The following is an 18,635-nucleotide window of genomic DNA, read 5'->3' as shown; positions in this document are numbered from 1 at the left end:
TTTTTAGACAGGGTCTCACTAAGTTACCCAAAAGACTCACTCTTTTAGGTGACTCTGACTTTGAATGGCTTTGCACTCACTCTGGAACTGAGGCAGGTCTTGAACTGGTGATCCTTCTGCCTTAGCCTCCCAAGCAGGGAGGGACTGCTGCTGCCTGTGCCACCAAGCCCGGGATAAGAGATTCTACTTTTAAATTTTATTATAACAATATCCTACAATGTACGCATATAATGTTTTCAGTAAGGAAAATGATCTTGACATGTTTTATGACATACTGAGAGGCAAACTCAGTATCCTAGTTACTTTGAATAGTGCCAAATGACATAGTCATTTAAGGATACATGTGACCATGCTTATACATTCTCCTTCACTTTACCTTCCAAAAGCTGTGAGCTAACATTAACAAAGTCGATTTTCTTGCGGAGATAGCGCTGGTTCAGCTTCCAAATGCAGGAGATGAAGGCGTTCTTCTCAGCCGTGCTGCTGGCCACCCACTTATAGACTTTCTCAAAATGTAAATCAAATTCCGGGTTTTCCTAGAATAAAGAGTGTAGAAATAGGTTTTGATCCTTTCATTTTTTTCACTGTTACTGTAAAATCTACTTAAAAATTAAGAATGGAAGCTGTCCTTGGAAGGCAAAAAAAGACCACTAGATATCATGTAAGTGGCTAGGGATATACTTGCCTCATAGGGTCAAGGGCCAAGCTCAGTTACTACATACACACATCAAACAAAGACGTAAAGTCCTCGGAGAATATAATTTATAGCAAAGACTGGACAAGCAACACCATCCTACGGTGGTCACTTTCCCTCTGTGCCCTTAAAGTCTAGGAGTGAGAAAAGGCCAGGTTACACACACTTCGTGGCTTAGTGTTCCGGCTCCCTGTAGTAACATGGTAATGCTATCTAGCTTTAATGTGGGTATCTTCTTTAGGTAGACATTTTTGTTACATAATTTCTTTGACAATGTGTGCTTGGATACTAACTCCCAATTAAAGAATATACCTGGTTAAAACATAAGGAAAAAATGTAATCTAAACCCTTGTGTATTTTCTAAGACTGAGGTGAGAAACAAGAGCTGCACTCAGGTTACTGTTTTGCAAATGTAGAATAATTACAGGCATCTCAAGAGGCAACGGTGTCGTGCACCTTAAAGTCATTTAGGGAACTGAGACAATCTGAGTCACATTACACCTTCTCCAAGTCTGCGAGTCAGTGTCCAGTCAGCTTCTCTGTTGCTGAAACCCTGAGCAAACCAACCCAGGGAAGGAAGACTTACCTCATCTTATACTTGCAGGTAACTGTCCATCACAGAGGGAAGTCAGGGCAGGGACTCAAGCAAGAGCAGAGGCAGGAAGCAGGAAGGGAAGCTGCTGACCGGTGGGCTCGCATGCTCTCACTTAGCTACCTTTAGTATACCTCCAAGGACCACCTGCCCAGGGATGGCACCACCCACAGAGGCTGGGCCCTCCCACCTCAGTCAACAATAGAGAAACTGCCCCACAGATATGCCTGGACGCCAGTCTGATGGAGACACTTCCTCAGGTGAAGTTCCTTCCTTCCCGGTGACAAGTTTGTGTGAGGCTGACAAACACTAAGCAGGACAGCCACTGTACAGCAATGTTTCTTCCTCAAACGCCTCTACCACTTTTCTCTGCTTTGTACCTCTGGCAAGCAGGCTTTAGGAGATCCAGCAGAGGCCTCAGAGTGACAGTGGTGTGAGCCTTGCTCTGTGCCCCACCAACACACAGTGGGTGTGCTGCAGTGCTCCACTGTGCAATGACTGGGTCAGAGCTAGCCAGGAGGGAAGGTAGAGGGGGGAGCTCTGGTGACATTCACAGGACCCTGCCTTGAGCCCTTTAATGTGATTACGGAGTCATGCCATGTCCTCGAAGTTTGAGCACACTCAAAGAAATAAAATTTATATCTTTAAATTTTTATTTAATCACCTCAAAATAAAGTGTGTAACCCCGTATCACTTCCTTTATTTGAACCACAAATGTCCAATGCCTAGATGGGCTCCACCAGCTGCGGAGTCCTCATTTCACTTGAGAGGATTAAAAAGGAAGGCCCCCCCCTCCCTTATGTACGACACAGCTTTTGAACCAAGTCTTACCAAAACAATGACTATTTTAGAGTTAACTCACACAACATATTACTTTGAAATCCATACTAATTTATAGAATTTTATATTAAGTATATTTAATTTAAATAAAGAAATATATAGTATTAAGGTTATTTTGCTCTAGTTTATGTAGTTTGAACACAAATTTAACTGTAGCTTTAACAAAGTAAAAAATTGAACCAAGCACATGTATGTAGTTTTATTATTATTAAGTGGTCTAATAGCAGGCCTGAAGAAGCAGAGATGAATGCATTTTACACTAGCAGGGGGCAGACCTACAGCCACGGAACAAGCTTAGATCATCTCAGGACACACACTGCTCTATGGAACAAGAAAGACTTCCTGAACACAAGTAAAGGACTATGGAAAGCTTACTTTGATGGCATCTTTGGCGTCGACCACAGCAAGGTCTCGCAGGGCCCAAGCAATCTGCCTTTTGTAGAAATCTCCCTTGTCGGATTTCTTCACTTTGACCACTTTCACCTGCACGGGGCGTTCAGTGGTCACTGTTGAACAAAGCACACAGACACGACTGTTGGCCTATCAGTCCCCGACTCATTCTTCCTGCACACACTGTAAATGTGGTTCTTGGGGACCTGGACAGCAACACTGAAGTAAGGCAATGCTTTGTGAAATGTCAGCCGAGGCGGTTACAGAGTCCTAAAGGAAGCATCTAAATCAGACTAGAGAGCTGGAGGCTGAGAGATGTCCGAGAGGTAAAGCTTCAGGCCTCTCTTACAGAGTGTAAGAACAGAGATCTAGTGATTGATATGCCTAAGTCCTGAGAGTCCTGAAAGAGCCTAATGCCTTCAAGAAGAGCAACAGGAAGTATTCAACACAGACAGCACGGTGTAATATGCGGTGGATAGGAATGAAGTTGCCACAAAAGGTGGGTGCTCAGCTCTTCAAGGGCTCCAGTGAGGCAGCAAGGGATGCTATTGGAGAAATTACAGGCGCTAGGTCCTAGTCCCAAAATACAACTCTGGCATAAGAATGGAGTTTGGATTTGAAATGAATGCTGATACATTTGAAAAGCAAATGGCTTTCCAAACAACAATGAACAAACAAACAACAACAAACCCCCAAACACTCTCTTAGAAATCTTAATATACCCAAATGGACTAAAGCAGAGGTCCACAATTGGGGGCTGGAAGGCCTTTGCACATGGGCCACCTGAGACCATCTGAAAACAGATATTACAGAAAACAAAATGACAGCTATGAAGCAGCAACAAAAATGTTATGGTTGGGGGTCACCACAACATGAGGAACTGTGTTAAGGGGTAGCAGCACTAGGAAGGTTGAGAACCACTGGACTAAAGAATATTTGGGGAAGATACGCACTAAACTGCACCTGCTGGGCAAAACTGTGCCGTCACCCCACCTCCCACACTAGTCCAGCACTGCTACCTGCTTCTCCTGCCAAGTTTGCAAGAAGAGAATAACTCCAAACACACAACTATTCTAGTGAGGACACCAGGGGCATGCACTGGCTTATTTAATAACTATGGCTAACCAGCCGAAGGTATCGAGAGGAAAACTACACGTAAGTGAGGAACATGGATGCAAAATTTTAAACCAGTATACTGGCAAACAGGGCATTTATAAAACATACCATTTTGTTTCATCAAGTTACATTATACCTGGTAACAACACACAGGCCAAAGGAAGAAAACCTCTTAACAAATATAACATGCAAAACTTTTAAAGAAAACAGCAAGGCTTATAAAAGCAGAAAATAAACATGTTTATGGGCATAAACATCATTAATAAAAATGCAAGTTCCCTACAACTTAAAAGATGGCTTAAAACCAATCCCAGTCAAACCGCAACAGAATCTGGGACTTACGAAGTTGGTTCTAAAATTAAGATGAAAGAGTAAAGAACAAAGTAAAACAAAATGAGACTCAAGAAAAAAATCCTGAAATACAAACATGTGCTCATTCACACAGACAGACAGACAGACAGACAGATACACCACACTCTCTAAGACACAAGTGAATCAAAACCTTTACAAAATAATGCAGTAAAAGCTATAAAGCATCAAAGTAATTTTATTTAATGATAATTAAATTTCACTAAGAGGAACCACAAAAAGTGTAAAGATAAGCCACAAAACAGAAAGTATACAACCACATAACAGAAATATCTACACAGCTAATAGATCTATCTTATAGTACCTACCCAGATAATCATAATTAAGAACAACTATACAAATCTGTGTAATGACCATCAATCCAATAGGAAACCATACATTACCCAAGTAACCGGCCAGTCACTTCACAGAGGACACTCAACCCCATCATTAATCAGGAAAGTGCTTTTCAAAACCACAGGCAGATACTATGTCACGCTGCAGTCCTGACAATTAGTCCGTCAGAAGCAACTGTTGACTAGGGTGTAGAGAACACAAGGTAACCAACCACACTGCTGTGGGAATGAAAAGGATCCCTTTTAAAAATAACTGCATATTACAGCAGAATCCACATCCAAGAATCTGCCTTAAAATAATTTTGGTGTGTAAGCACAAGACAAGCACAAACACATTCACAGACAAGTTGTTTAAACAGCAAAGCCCAGGCACAAACCTACTGTTCACCCTGGTGGGATGGGTATGGGGAGGGACACTCACAGCAGAGCTTGCCATAGCAGTGACTATGGTGGTGTTAGAGCCTTGTATAAGAACAGATTCTAACTCATGGCCAGCTGTGCTAGCAGACTGCGTAGGCGGGTGGAGCAATATAAGCTCCAGGCCAGCTGGAAATACAGAGTGAAATCATGTCTCAAAAACAAAACAATAAAGACTCCAGAATAAAACGAAATTCTCATGAATCTATTGCTGAATGGGAAGGGTCACAAGGAATTTTAATTCAATTTATTAAACGTTTAAAGACAAGTAAATGGAAATTACACATGGGGAATGTGGTGAGATGCAGGATCCCAGACACTGGCCACGGGAGAGCAGAAAGGAATGGGGTAAGGAAGAGCTGTTGTCACCCTACACTGCGCACCCAGAGTTCTCCTTTTCCCTTGTCAGCCACCTTAGACATACACTATAAAAATTCTCTTACAGCATTCAGCAATCAATAGTAACAATTAAAATTACTTTGTCAGCCCAATAATTCTCCCAGTTATAGAAACAATGAGAGTATGACCTAAGGAAGGTATCCAGTACATATTTTTGCTTAATAACCACCTACCTGTGGCACACAGAAAACAGTTCTTCTTCTTCTTGCCAGCTTTGCAGACATTCACGATGCTCAGCAGGCGCTCATCGTTTGGTGTGAAGATATCTCTCTGCAGAGCATGCTTGATTGCTGTCATCTTTTCTCAGCTGAAAAACATTTAGAATAATTCTCAAAACCACTGCCCTCCCTCATAAAGTGTTCCATTTATGACTTGAATAATACATTCTTAATACATAAATATATTAATCATCTACAACATAAAAGCATGGGACTTCAAGTTTGGAAATAAAATCAGAGAAACCAGTATACACACACACACACACACACACACACACACACACGATACTACCCATATATACAAATATGCAAGCACACACACACACAAGTACAAATAGCCAATAAATATACTAAAATTGTTCAATACAGAGCTGGGGCGACAGCTCTGTTGGTAAAGTGTTTCCTAGTACGCGGAGGACACAAGTCCAATCTTGTTTAATTTCTAGAGCTCACGTAACGAGCCGTGGGGAAGCAGAGACAGGCAGATCCCTGGAGGTCACTGACCAGACAGCTTCACCCATTGGTGGAATGCCAATCTGGTGAGAGACCACGTCCAAGAAAAGGGGTATGAATGGTACACTGAGGAACACCATGTGCAGCTGCTCTTAGTTTTTTGCGAAGATGCATACCAGAAACCCCAAATATTCCATACCATTATCCACCTGGGAAATGCGACTGAAATCCACAGTGAGATAGCTACTGCTTTCAACGGTTGGGAAGGCTGAAATCCCAATGGACACACAGCAGCACTGATGGAGAGGATCAGGAATGGTTCAGAGGCTTTAGAAAACAGCCGGCACTTTCTTCTACAAGTCAAGCATGCAACTCCGATTATGAGCCAGCCCCCATCATGCGCTAATTTTAAAAATGCCCTTCAGCTGGACCTTATGGAGGCATCTTCTCAACTGAGGCTCCCTTTCAGATGACTCTAGCTTGTGCCACACTGACCTAAAACTAGCCAGCACGCCTGTATTACTCAGGGGTTCTATCCCTGCACAAACATCAGACAAAGAAGCAAGTTGGGGAGGAAAGGGTTTATTCAGCTTACACTTCCACACCGCTGTTGATCACGAAAGGAAGTCAGGACTGGAACGCAAGCAAGTCCAGAAGCAGGAACTGATGCAGAGGCTGTGGAGGGGTGCTGCTTACTGGCTTGCTTCCCCTGGCTTGCTCAGCTTGCTTCCTTATAGAACCCAAGACTACCAGCCCAGGGATGGCACCACCCACAATGGGCCCTCCCACCCTTGATCACTAATTGAGAAAATGCCTTACAGTTGGATCTCATGGAGACATTTCCTCAACTGAAGCTCTTTTCTCTGTGATAACTTCAACCTGTGTCATCTTGACAACAAAACCAGCCAGTACAATGCCCCTTAATATGTCCTAGGGCCCGGATGTGACATTAAAGCTCTATTCCATCTTATCCTATGGAAACTGTCTAGTTTATTCTTCTGTCTCTGGGCTTTGTTCACTGTTTCCCTTTTTCTCAAATTCTTGTCACTGCAAATTCCAACTTGCCCTCAAGGATTCTGATAACACACAGCCTCTTCTTTGAAGCCTTCTCTCCTAGAAAAACTCCTCTTCAGTTCCCCCATCTCACCTCTGCTGACAACAGCTCTTCCAACCTGTGTTTTATAGCTAGCGCTGTCTAGCCTCTACTACTCCAAAAAATAGTTCTCTGTTGGCAAGAACCTTATCTTATCCATCTTTGTATTCCTAGCATTTGCTGAGAGGCACACAGTGCGTGCTTAGTAAACATTTAAGGGAATTCTGTCCCACTCAATAACAGACCAGGGATAGTTCCCTCAGAGTTACCTCTTTCCAATTTTCGCATCTGTAAGAGAATACCCAGATTCAAACTCTACCCTAATTGATTGCTTCCTCCATGCCAACGTGAAATCTGTGAGCATAACCTGTAACTTCTTCATTTACATACAACTTATCCCCCTCCCCCCACCTTCAACTCCCTGCCAACACAGCCACCAAGACTTACTGCCTTTAAGTAATAGCACCTGTTATCTTTTTCTTTTTTTCTTTTTCTTTTTTTTTTTTTTTACGGCTTCTACAAGTTCCCTGGAAAACTAGTAAATAAGTTTAAAGCCGTTCTCATTCAACCACACACCTGGTCAACAGCAATCCAGCTTTCTCAAGAAATGTCTTGCACTCAGAAAACTCTATTTTTTCTCTGCTTAAGCACTTTCCCATGCAGGGCATACCACTATCTTTTCCCTATTCAAACCTACATTTCTCCGTTTGTATTTAGTTGACTCAATGAAAGTCTCAATCCACAGGGCTCTTTTCATGTAAATGTCTAGAGCCCTTACTGTATTTACCAGGCAAGTGCTTGCTATCTAATGGGGACATGAGCGTCAATCGCCACAGCCATCTCTTGAGTAGGAGGAGGAGGGGTGCTCTATCACAGGTTTGTGTGTTGGGTACTCACTAACAAGCTCTTGGTGTAACCTGTTTGATTGCAATAGTAAAAGCTGGCCAGGCTGGTGAGATGGCTCAGTGGGTAAGAGCACCCGACTGCTCTTCCAAAGGTCCGAAGTTCAAATACCAGCAACCACATGGTGGCTCACAACCACCCGTAATGAGATCTGATGCCCTCTTCTGGTGCGTCTGAAGACAGACAGCTACAGTGTACTTACATATAATAAATAAATAAATCTTTAAAAAAAAAAAAAAAAAGCTGGCCAAAAGAACCATTAGCAATGGCCAATATTCACCATAGTACATGGTAAATGGTAAAAATAGCAGAGGGCTGGTCATAACTCATGAAGGAATTAGACATAAGTATTGCTACTATATTGCTAATATAAATATTGCTATTCACTAAATGCCAGGCAACACTCTGGGGTATAATGGAGAATCTTTAAGACATGAACGGGTTGACGTAGCACTGTGATGGTCAGTCTTCTTTGGAGCTAGTGATGAATTCTCCAGTGTTTATACTGAACTTTACATTATGCCAGTATTATTAATAGTGGCCTTCACAACTATTTCCCAGGTCTAAAACCCACGCCCATATTCTGGGTTCTCTTTAGATCTTCGCCTTCTAAAACCTCAAGGCTGCCCGTTACAGAGGCAGCTAACCTCTGTTCATTGTGTACATACATACTTCCTTCAGCTCAATAGGGCCAACGTTACACTGTGTGTCCATGCTAGTGTCTTAGTGGGTTGGGCGCATGCACTGCAGTGACATCTCAACTCGGAGACATGTCATCCAGAAAAGAAAACTGCTCAGAGGCTGGGCAATGCACTTAGAAGATTTATAAGGACATGTTATATTGGTTCGGACCAGCAGAAGCCCAGTCACGTCCTCCTCTTCCAGGCCACGCTAGTAGGACAAAAAATGCAATCTGTCCCGGATGGGCGGAACTGTGGACAGAGACTTGGCTGCCTCCCGGCTCCGCCTTTTCCCAGAGCCCGGGACAGCACGGGCTAAGGAAGGACGCAGCCCGGGTTCTGCAGCCCCGAAGTGGAGCAGGGTGGGTGGACCGGGTCACTAGGGAGTGGCCGACCCGGCGCGGATGGAACACTGCCTCCACTTAGACTACCACCTCCAGGACCGCAGGTCCCCGGCCGGAAGCTTACCGCGAGGCCGGCCGGCCTGCCGAGGTTGGTGCTCCAAGACGGACTCAGGAAGGGCGCCGGCAGCAATAGCAGCTTTGAAGCAATTTTCATTGAACAAGGAAAAGCAGCGGCCAGAACCCGCCACTTCCCGTATCCGGTCACGTGCCTCTCTGCACCGGAAGTTGACCCTGTGGAGCCGGAAATGGAGACAGTAGAGGAAAAACAGACTGGCCAATGGACTTGGAGGAGGCGGAACATCGCCTTGATGGATGGGGCAGGGGCGGGCTGTGGGCGTGGAAAAGACAGGGGCGGGGCTTGCAAGCACATAGGCCAGAGATTCTCAACCTGCAGGTCAAAGACCCCTTCATAGCGGTCATATAGCAGATATCCTATATATCAGATATTTGCATTACAACTGATAACAGTAGCAAAATTACAGTTTTAAAGTAGAAATTAAATAATTTAATAGTTGGGACCCACTGCAACATGAGGAAAGAAACTAAAAGGTTGCAGCACTAGGAATGTTGAAAACTGTTCGCATAGGCTGATTAGAGGAGTTGATAATGGTGATATTTCCTTTTTGTAGACGTACCCATTCTGATATTTGTGGCAAGTCATTTGAGAGCGCATTAAATGTTCTCTCCTGTGCATATGTAAAACCCTGCTAACTAGATTCTTGGAAGAACTTTAGTGAGTTAAGTCAGAATCTCTGGGATAGGAACCTAGATGTCACTAGTACCCTTAAGTTCTCGCCACTTAATTCCCATAAACAGCTTTGGTCACTTACCCACTTCATACTCTACCCCGACTGCACAGACCTTCTTCTTGGGCGCTTTTTTAGAAACTTCACCCATGCCACCTCACATCGGATACTGAAATAGAATCTTTGTTTTAAAGGTGACGCTTGCTTGTTTCGGTGTGAGAAACATAAATGATGCCGAGAGTTCAAGCTATAAGACAAGTGATTCATTTAGGCCGCATCCCTGGCAGGGATTGAGTGCTGGGAATTTTGATTTCCAGGTTTAAAAAAAAAAAAAAAAAAAAAAGCCATTCAAATTTTTTATACTGAAGGAGTTCACAACGAGGTAGGACTAGAAAAGGTGATTGCGAAGGTAGGATAACATACTCTACCAGGATGGTTTTCTTTCTTCCTTTTTTCTTTGCTGTTTTTTTCCATTTATTTATTCACTTTGCATGTGGATCTCAGCCTGCCCCTCCTTCCAATTCTCATCCTCCTCCCCAGCCTCTCCCTCATTCTCTGCTTCCCTTTCTCTTCTGAGAAGGGGTGGGGTGGGGACCTTCTTGGATACCAACCCACCCTGTGACATCAAGTCACTGCGGGACTAGGCACATAGGATGAATTTTTTTGTTTTGTTTTGTTTTGTTTTTCAAGACAGGGTTTCTCTGTATAGCCCTGGCTGTCCTGGAACTCACTTTGTAGACCAAGCTGGCCTCAAACTCAGAAATCTGCCTGCCTCTGCCTCCCAAGTGCTGGGATTAAAGGTGTGCACCACCACCGCCTGGCATGAATTTCTTAAGAATATGACAGATGAGCTGTGCACAGTATTTGCACCGTTTATCTTAAGATAGGATTTTGGGAGACCTAGGAGAAATAATGAATAGGGACATGTTTGTTGCTGCAATTATCACCTTCTAGTCGAGGTTACTTGAGATGACTCTCACAGGATCTAGTTCTTTACATATGGATAGACTTCCCTGGTGTTTCCTTCTGAGCTCCAGAATGTTTGCCTTGGATATCTTAGTTGACAATTTCATTTGGGTGTTTTTGTTGTCATTTGGTCTTCCATTTTGTTCTTCCCCCCAACCCCCTGTACCTATATGTTACAGCTCTCTCAGAGTTGAGAAGTGAGTGGTATTCCAGAAGGCTAGACTCTTCTCCTGAACTCCTGGACTCCAGATTTTTGTATCCACTTCTCTGCCTCTGATATTTGTTTGGATAACTGAACAACAATAATAATGATGATAAAATAATATTTATATTAAATTGCATTATATTTATACTCATCTGCTCATGCCGTCAGTTGGGTTTTAAATCTCTACACACATCACTTCAAAATGATGACCAGACATGATGGCGATGGGCTAAACCTCTGAACCTGTAAGCAAGTCCCAGCTAAATGTCTTCCTTTATGAGAGTTGCTGTGGTCACGGTGTCTCTTCCCAGCAATGGGACACTGACTGATCCAGGAGTGTCCGTGGATTCTGTAGTTCTGCCTTCAGCCTGAGGGTGCTGAGAAAGGATTTGTAGATTGGAGTAATGATGATTGGTGATGCTATAGTGTTGATGATTGTGGATATTGGCTGAATTAATGAGAGATAAAAACATCTTACTTCAGGCCACTTCTTCCTTTATATAAAATTGAATAGTAAAGTGTGTTTATACAAGCTCTGCTGAAAGGAAAGATTCCCTGGGTATACTGAGTATTCCTAAGAGCTGTCCCCGATTGAGAGTGACATGCAGTAGGAATTCGATGTTACTGACCAGTTAGTGTGATGTGTCAACCTACCTATGAGGCAGATCAAATCCTTCATTATGTATTTGGTAGGCACAAAGAACTCCTATGTGGCTAGGGAAGTGAGCTGCAGAAGAGATACCAAAATGATGTCTTGAAAGTAAATGATGGGGGAGTCTGAACTATCCATTCTTGAAATTATGTGTGTTTCCTGAACCTGGTCAACTTTTCTATGCCGTTTTCATACTTCAACAGGTTGTTTCTAAAACTGCACCGGGGAGCTGGTGGAACTAATAATCTATCCACCTCATGAGAGATGACCCTTGTTTTCCCAGTAGAGAATTGTTCCCTGCTTCAGGAAGTATGTCTTGCAGAGCAGTGAAGACCTATGTGGCAACTCTTACTGTGGTTTTCTGGAGATTTCACAAGGTGCTTCTAGCCACCACAGATCCCAAGCCTTCAGATCTGTTGGGGCAAAAGGTTGGGTAGTAGGGCAACTTGTATGAGATCCCTTCTGGGCAACATAGACAAGTGGTGAATATTATAATTTTGCCTTAAGTTCATTCCTATATTCTTCTGGGAAAGAGTGTGGTCACTCTTCTCCATTCTTGACAGAGTAAGTTCATTCTGCCCCTCCCGCTTCACCATCCTTCTGACTCTCAGAACCCATTCAGCACTGTTCTGGCATCTTAACCTCGTCTAGGAAGCACAATGGCTAGGTGTTAAAATTGCCTCCACCCGTCCTTGCCAAAAACATTGAATGGCAAATTGGCTGACGTCATCTGCTTCCTCTGGCCAGCCTTACACCTGTATTTATTTTTCTGACTTCATACTTTCAATGTTTATTCTTACATATATTCCACTTGTTCATATTGGCACATATTAGCCCATTTTTGCAGTATCCTTTGAGTTAGCATAGTTTGGTGAGTCTCAACCTCAGGTGATTTTCAGTCCTTGAGGGACATTTGACAATGTTTTGAGACATATTTGGTTGTCATTACTGAAAGAGATTTGCTGACATCTAGTGGATACAAGCCAGAGTTGGTGGTGAACGATCTATAACATTAAAGTTAGCCCTTCACAGCAAAGAACTATCCATTGCAAAAGGTCCCAGTTGTCAGAGGGAGGAACCTTTGCTGTAGCTTTCTCTAGAGCAGGGCTTGCTGTTTCTCACAAAGGCTGGGCTGGGGTAGCTTGGTTATGGAATCGAGGCAACGAGGAAGAAATGTGATAGGAACGGGAAGTGAAGGAAATAGAGTTATACTTTGAAGCAAGTTTCTTTGCGACATTTCAAGACATGGGGAGACTGTTCTTCAGTGTCAAAAGGAGAGAGACATCGAAGTAGAGAAAGTTCTGAGGGTTTAAGAGTGTGAAATATGACAGGAAAAGCTCAGGACCCCAAGACCAAGTTCTCAGCACAAAGGAGATGTATTTATCCCAGAGGGACAGAGGACAGGGGATAAGAGGATGAGGGAGAAGAGGAAGGGACAAAGGAGACTGAAGAGGGGTATTTGTCTCAGAATGGAAAGGAGGCAGAGTGCATGGGACATAGTGGCTTCTGAAGGTAAACGGGAAACCTCCTGTTAGAACGAGGTGTTTAATTTTAATTGGGCATGTTAATTAGATGAGCCAAGAGAGGCTTTTGGTGACTGGACTTCAATATTTTGATAGCTGTGTCTTGGTAGTCAGCCTTAGAAGGAGGAGCAAGTGGCCAAATAAGGAAATAGACCTTGGTGGCTCGCTGCAGGAACGTAATCTTTCAGTTTGGCAAGGCAGAGGGAATGGGGGAGAAGGGCAAGGCTGACCAGAGCTGTGTTTGCCACGCTCGAGTTGGCCAGAGTCCCTTTAGAGTCTACACAAGGTCTTCACTCTAAATTTCAAAATCCCATTACTGTTCTATTCGACTTTGTAGATGGTGGTGTTTCCAGGCTATGAATTTTGCTTGGAGCATCTTTAGCCCTTGGGCTTCTGTTCCGTTTATGGTTAAACACGGAGGCAGGATCTCAGTACAGTCTGCTGTGTGGCTCTGCTACCCCAGAGACCCTCTGGCTTTCACAGTGAGCTATGATGGTTGTGGTACTTTCTGAGAATCTCAGAGATCATCTTACAATTCTACACAACTGAAAAAAGAGAAGTGTTGATCTGTTGCTTCCCCTGCCACTGGCCACTATTTCACCACATATTTCAGTGTTCGAGTGACTGCAGGGATGAATCATACAGACGTCCCAAGCTGTAGAATTGTCTGCAACGACATCCCAGGGAGTGAGAGAGGCACGTTGCTGTCATATCATCCTTGAGAGACACTAGCTGATGCCTGTGACTGGCCACTGCAGCAGGTACCTAGACTGAGAGATGAGACTTGAAGGGCTTAGTGCTACTCAGGGAAACAGAAACTGCTGGTCCCTCCGTGTCTCTTGGACATAATGGTTTCTCCATATTTTCAGCTGCCTGAGTGGATCCTGGATTTCCCATCTCTCACACTCTACATCTGGTGACTCTAGAAAACTGGTTCTACCACCAAGATGCATGCCAAATCTAACCACTCCCCAGCCTTCCCACACCCTTCCTGGATTTCTCTGTGGCATGCCCCTCTAGACTTTCTGTCTTCAGTCACACTTGGGTCAGACACAGGGCTCAGCACTTGATTTAATCTGCACATGGGAAACTTGGCAATGATACCACTGGCAAGCCCACACTCACTCCTTAGAAATGGAAGCAAGCCAACATATTAATTTTTATTGAAAATCAGATTTCATGGTTTTTTTTAGATTTCATGTTAAGTATGCTAAATATGTTGAGCTTATATTCCTCCATCATCCCAAGATGTATTAAATTATGATTTGTTTGTATATTACAACTGGAGAATGTGATCTCCCATAAACCCACATTTAAGCAATAGAAAGTACCTTTCTGGAACATGGCATTTAAACTGCACAAAGATAGGTTTGTTCTTAACCGGGTAGGTTAGGAATTAGCCTTTACCTTTAATAAGGGACTTTAGCCTTCCTAGGAGAGAGCTGAGATGCACCCTAAAGATTACAGTTGCCTTGGGGTGGTATAGGAATCTAGCAGTTCTGTAAGAGCTTGCAACCCTTTCCAATCAGAGCCTGGCCTGTATAACAAATCCTCCCAGCTAGGATGGTTGAATGAGACCTGCACAAAATCTCACTATCCGAACAAAACATCAATAAAAGGTTAGTTATCTAGAAAGAACCCAAGAGTGTGGTAGAAATAAGCAGGTTCCGATCATCATGAATTTACTTTTCTGCAAATTTTACTTTAAAAATATAAAACTTTTTTTTAAAAAGCATGATGTAAGTGGGAAAAACATAACAAGACCGAACAAGAGCCCGTGAAAGGTATAAAGGGTAGAGAGTCCATGACATCACAGAGGTGTGGGTTCCGCTTTGGTTTGAGCCTTTAGTGAGTCAGCAGACACAAGGAAAGTTACTTGATCCTTCTGCTCCTCATTTCCTCACCTGGAAATTTAAAATTATAGGCTCCATGTGTGTATCAGTATCCACTCAGGTGGGGAGTCACTTGTTATGTTTTTTTACTGCCTTAATAGTCTCAGCAATGTTAATTTTTAGGGGAACTTACAGTTTTTCTGTTAACTGATCTTTTGGTTAATGGTAGAAAAAAATTGAAAACACAATATATTGTTTTATTTGTGGTGTTTTCTTTTTCAATTTTTTAAAAGTGTGTTAGAATTTATGTAACAAATGGCGCACACCTTTAATCCCAGCACTTGGGAGGCAGAAGCAGGCAGATTTCTGAGTTCGAGGCTAGCCTGGTCTACAGATTAAGTTCCAGGACAGCCAGGGCTACACAGAGAAACCCTGTCTCGAAAAAAAAAATCTAAAAATTTTAATCACTTAAAAAAACTTTTTTGTTGTTGTTGTTGTTTTTGGAGATGAGGTCTCACTTCGAAGTCATGCTGACTGGGAACTATCTGTGTAGATGAGGCTGGCTTTGAACTTACAGAGATCTATCTGCCTCTGCCCCCAGAGTTCTGGGATTAATGTATGCATAACTACACCTGGCCTCAATTTAGTCTCCTTTATACATAGAGTTTGAGGGAGGTTTTGAGTTACATTTATTGTGCGCTGAGGCACCTACCATAATTCCAGCCCTCAGGAGGCTAAGGCAGGCAGATCTCTGTGAGTTCAAGGCCAGGCTGAGATTCAGAGTGAGACCCTGTCTCAAGAAAAAAAATACAATGATATAATTTATAATATTGTGTGATGTTACCACACCCACTTCAGAAGAGTCCTCTGTTGCAAAACTGAAACTCTGTATCCAAGAAACAACTTCCCTTATTTTTTTTAGCCCAAGCTGACAGCTACATTTTACAAAGTCTCCTTCCAGCTCCTTCTCTCCTCTCTCTATTTGCATATATGATACTTTCTTTCAATAGGATTTTGGAGACAGAGAATTTTATAACTATTGTTGTAAGAGAAATATTTATTTATGCAGCTCTATAATATCTGGAAAGTAATTGTGTCGATTAATAATCTATTGGCCCAAATTTTGTCCAAGAAAGCAAAGGTGTACGCTCACAGTCTTGGTTCCATCCCATGGTAGGTGGAGGGTACCTCCCCATTTCAGACTTTGGCCTTGACTTGCTTGCTTTGACCAACTGGTTGCTAGTGGATCTGACATGAACAGAAATGTGAAAGTTCCTTGAAAAATAGGCTTCTCCTTTATGCCTTTGGCCACGTGTAAGTCCTTGGATCTTATAATACTAAAAATCTACTTGCCATCATTGTGATTGTTAGACATGGATGAATAGAGGAAACGTGACAGGATATGTTGGGCTTCCCTTTTCTGAGAGGAGCTGTACTCTCCAGGAAGAAAACAATCCCAAACAACAAGTGAAGCAGATGTGGCAGAGCCAGAAAAGAAATTCAAGTAGAGGATCATGTGACTTATCTGTCTCTTATAAAGAGATATAGAGTGCCTGGGAACAGCTGGATGAGAGAAACATGGCATGAGCAACGATAACTAGCACTGGACCGTGAGGAAATGCTCCAAAACCCATACCCAGATGTATAAATATTAGTAAGAATTAACATTGTAAATACTTTGGCTTTGTTAGGGAAGTATAGTAGATAAATCATATGCCAAATATTAATGTCATTAAGAGCCAAGGATAGGAGAGAGAATATAAGTACATAAAATCAAAGAAGAGGAAACCTCAGGCTGCTACATTTTAGTTGCAAATACTATTATAAATTCACTAACATGAGCTTCTGTTTTCAAAAGCAGTATGCGTTTTCTAGATCTGTTGATCTTTAAGAAAGCGTGTGTGATCAAGCATCCTCATCAGCTAGGTGGTCATGAGTTTCTCCAAGAGAACAGAACGCAGGGGTATCTGCACTCCACTCCACGTGGTAAGCTGCATGTTCAACATTAGTGATTGACCTGCTTGCTTCAGGGTATCAGTGAACAGATTTAGGGAATGTATACACTTAAAAAGAAGATTTTATGTTTTTATTGTGTCTCTGTCTTAGTTACTGTTCTCTGCTGTGAAGAGACATCATGACCAAGGCAATTTAAAAGGAAACATTTATTTGGGGGTTTAATATCAAAGAGTCTACAACAGGTATGATTAGACCAATAGCTGAGAGTTTACACCTTAGCTGCAAGATAGTGGCAAGTAAGTGGGGGGGAGAGGGAGGGAGAGAAGGAGGGAGAGAGGGAGGGAGGGAGAGAAAGAGAGAGACAGAGACAGACAGAGAGAGAAGAGATTTGGCTGGGTATGTACTTTTGAAACCTAAAAATCTACCCTCTGGTGACATACCTCCTCCAACAGGCCACACCTCCTCCAACAAGGCCACACCTCCTCCAACAAGGCCACACCTCCTCCAACAAGGCCACACCTCCTCCAACAAGGCCACACCTCCTAATCTTTCCCAAACAGTTCAACTTACTGGAGACAAACATTCAAACACACGAGCTTAAAGGGATTCTCTTTAAGCTCGAGGGGTTCAAACCACCACAATCTCTGAGTATGTTTTGCTGGATTTTGACAAATATACATAGGTGTCACTATCACCACAATTAAGATATTTTGGAGAATTCTGACAATGACCAGATAATATGCAAAAGCACAACTCTGCCTCACAACCTGCAGCAAGAAGCCCAGGAACCAACATGCTATGTACAGTAACTAGTCCATGCAGTTATCTACCACGTATTGTATGTAGTCAGGACAACTAACCAAGAAACTCAAAAGCAATAGGACCCAAGAAGCCAGGACTTAATAATTAATGGCTTCTCTAATTCTTTTTTTTTTTTTTTTTTTTTTCCGAGACAGGGTTTCTCTGTGTAGCCCTGGCTGTCCTGGAACTCACTCTGTAGACCAGGCTGGCCTTGAACTCAGAAATTCTCCTGCCTCTGCCTCCCAAGTGCTGGGACTAAAGGCGTGCGCCACCATGCCCGGCAGCTTCTCTAATTCTTGACTCCTCCTTAAAACTGAAAGCCAAACTGAAGAACCCACATATGTATTCATATAATATAATATTCCCTGCTTCTGGGTGGGGGGTACCCAAGGAGACCTACCTGCTTGGAGGAGAAGGGGATGGGGATGGGGGAAGGATTGTGTTGGGGGGTGGTCAGGAGGGTGGCAGTGAGTGGGATGTAAAGTTAATATGTTAAAATAATAATAATAATAATAATTAATAATTAATAATAATAAATAAAAAGAATTAGTATACAAATTATAAAAAATACTTAAGAAGCAACTGAAATGGTAACTATCCTTCAAATGATCAACAACGATCATTTGAAGTCTTAGTAATAAAAATGTCTATTTTAAAAATAAACAATAATTTTAAATAATAAGAACAAGATCCTCTGCTTCTAATTATCTACCCCCAGACTCTATTTTCTTCTGTACACTATCCTATTTCATATATAATAGTTTTTGTTCTATTAATCTTCCAGTGTTGGATACTTGAGTTCATGTGCACATTTTGCTAACAACATATGCCTGCGTACATGTCATTTTGTAGTTGCTCCAATAAATCTTTGGAATCGAGATCACCACATTGAAAAGTAATCACACACATAGACACACACAATTTGAAACACAGTGTGGACTTTTTCTATGTAGTAATAAATACGAGGACTAATTTTCCACCTCAATGAAACACTGTCAATATTTTGGGCTTTTTCCTGTAGGACAAGAAGCAAGCTCAGCTCACAGATATA

The 18,635-nt window shown here is 42.6% G+C and overlaps 1 protein-coding gene across 7 annotated transcripts in view; it reads right to left on the bottom strand.

Moving 5' to 3' along the window:
- The window catches only part of Exoc1 (exocyst complex component 1), a 41,052-nt gene extending 31,946 nt beyond the window's left edge, over positions 1 to 9,106 (bottom strand). For all 7 annotated transcript variants that reach the window (XM_029477458.2, XM_029477460.2, XM_029477461.2 and 4 more), the window contains exons 1-4: positions 8,968 to 9,106; positions 5,326 to 5,459; positions 2,502 to 2,632; positions 377 to 536 (exon numbers count right to left, since the gene is read on the bottom strand). In XM_029477458.2, the coding sequence (XP_029333318.1) occupies positions 377 to 536; positions 2,502 to 2,632; positions 5,326 to 5,449 (415 nt within the window). In that variant the 5' untranslated portion in view covers positions 5,450 to 5,459; positions 8,968 to 9,106. The remainder of the gene's footprint in view (positions 1 to 376; positions 537 to 2,501; positions 2,633 to 5,325; positions 5,460 to 8,967) is intronic.
- Positions 9,107 to 18,635: the final 9,529 nt, after the last annotated feature.

This window comes from Mus caroli, unplaced genomic scaffold (genome assembly GCF_978045245.1).
Source record: "Mus caroli unplaced genomic scaffold, Mus_caroli_1 scaffold_4, whole genome shotgun sequence".
Classification (NCBI taxonomy): Eukaryota; Metazoa; Chordata; class Mammalia; order Rodentia; family Muridae; genus Mus; species Mus caroli.
The sequence above is the reverse complement of the archived record's forward strand: the minus strand, read 5'-3'. Positions and strand labels throughout refer to the sequence as shown.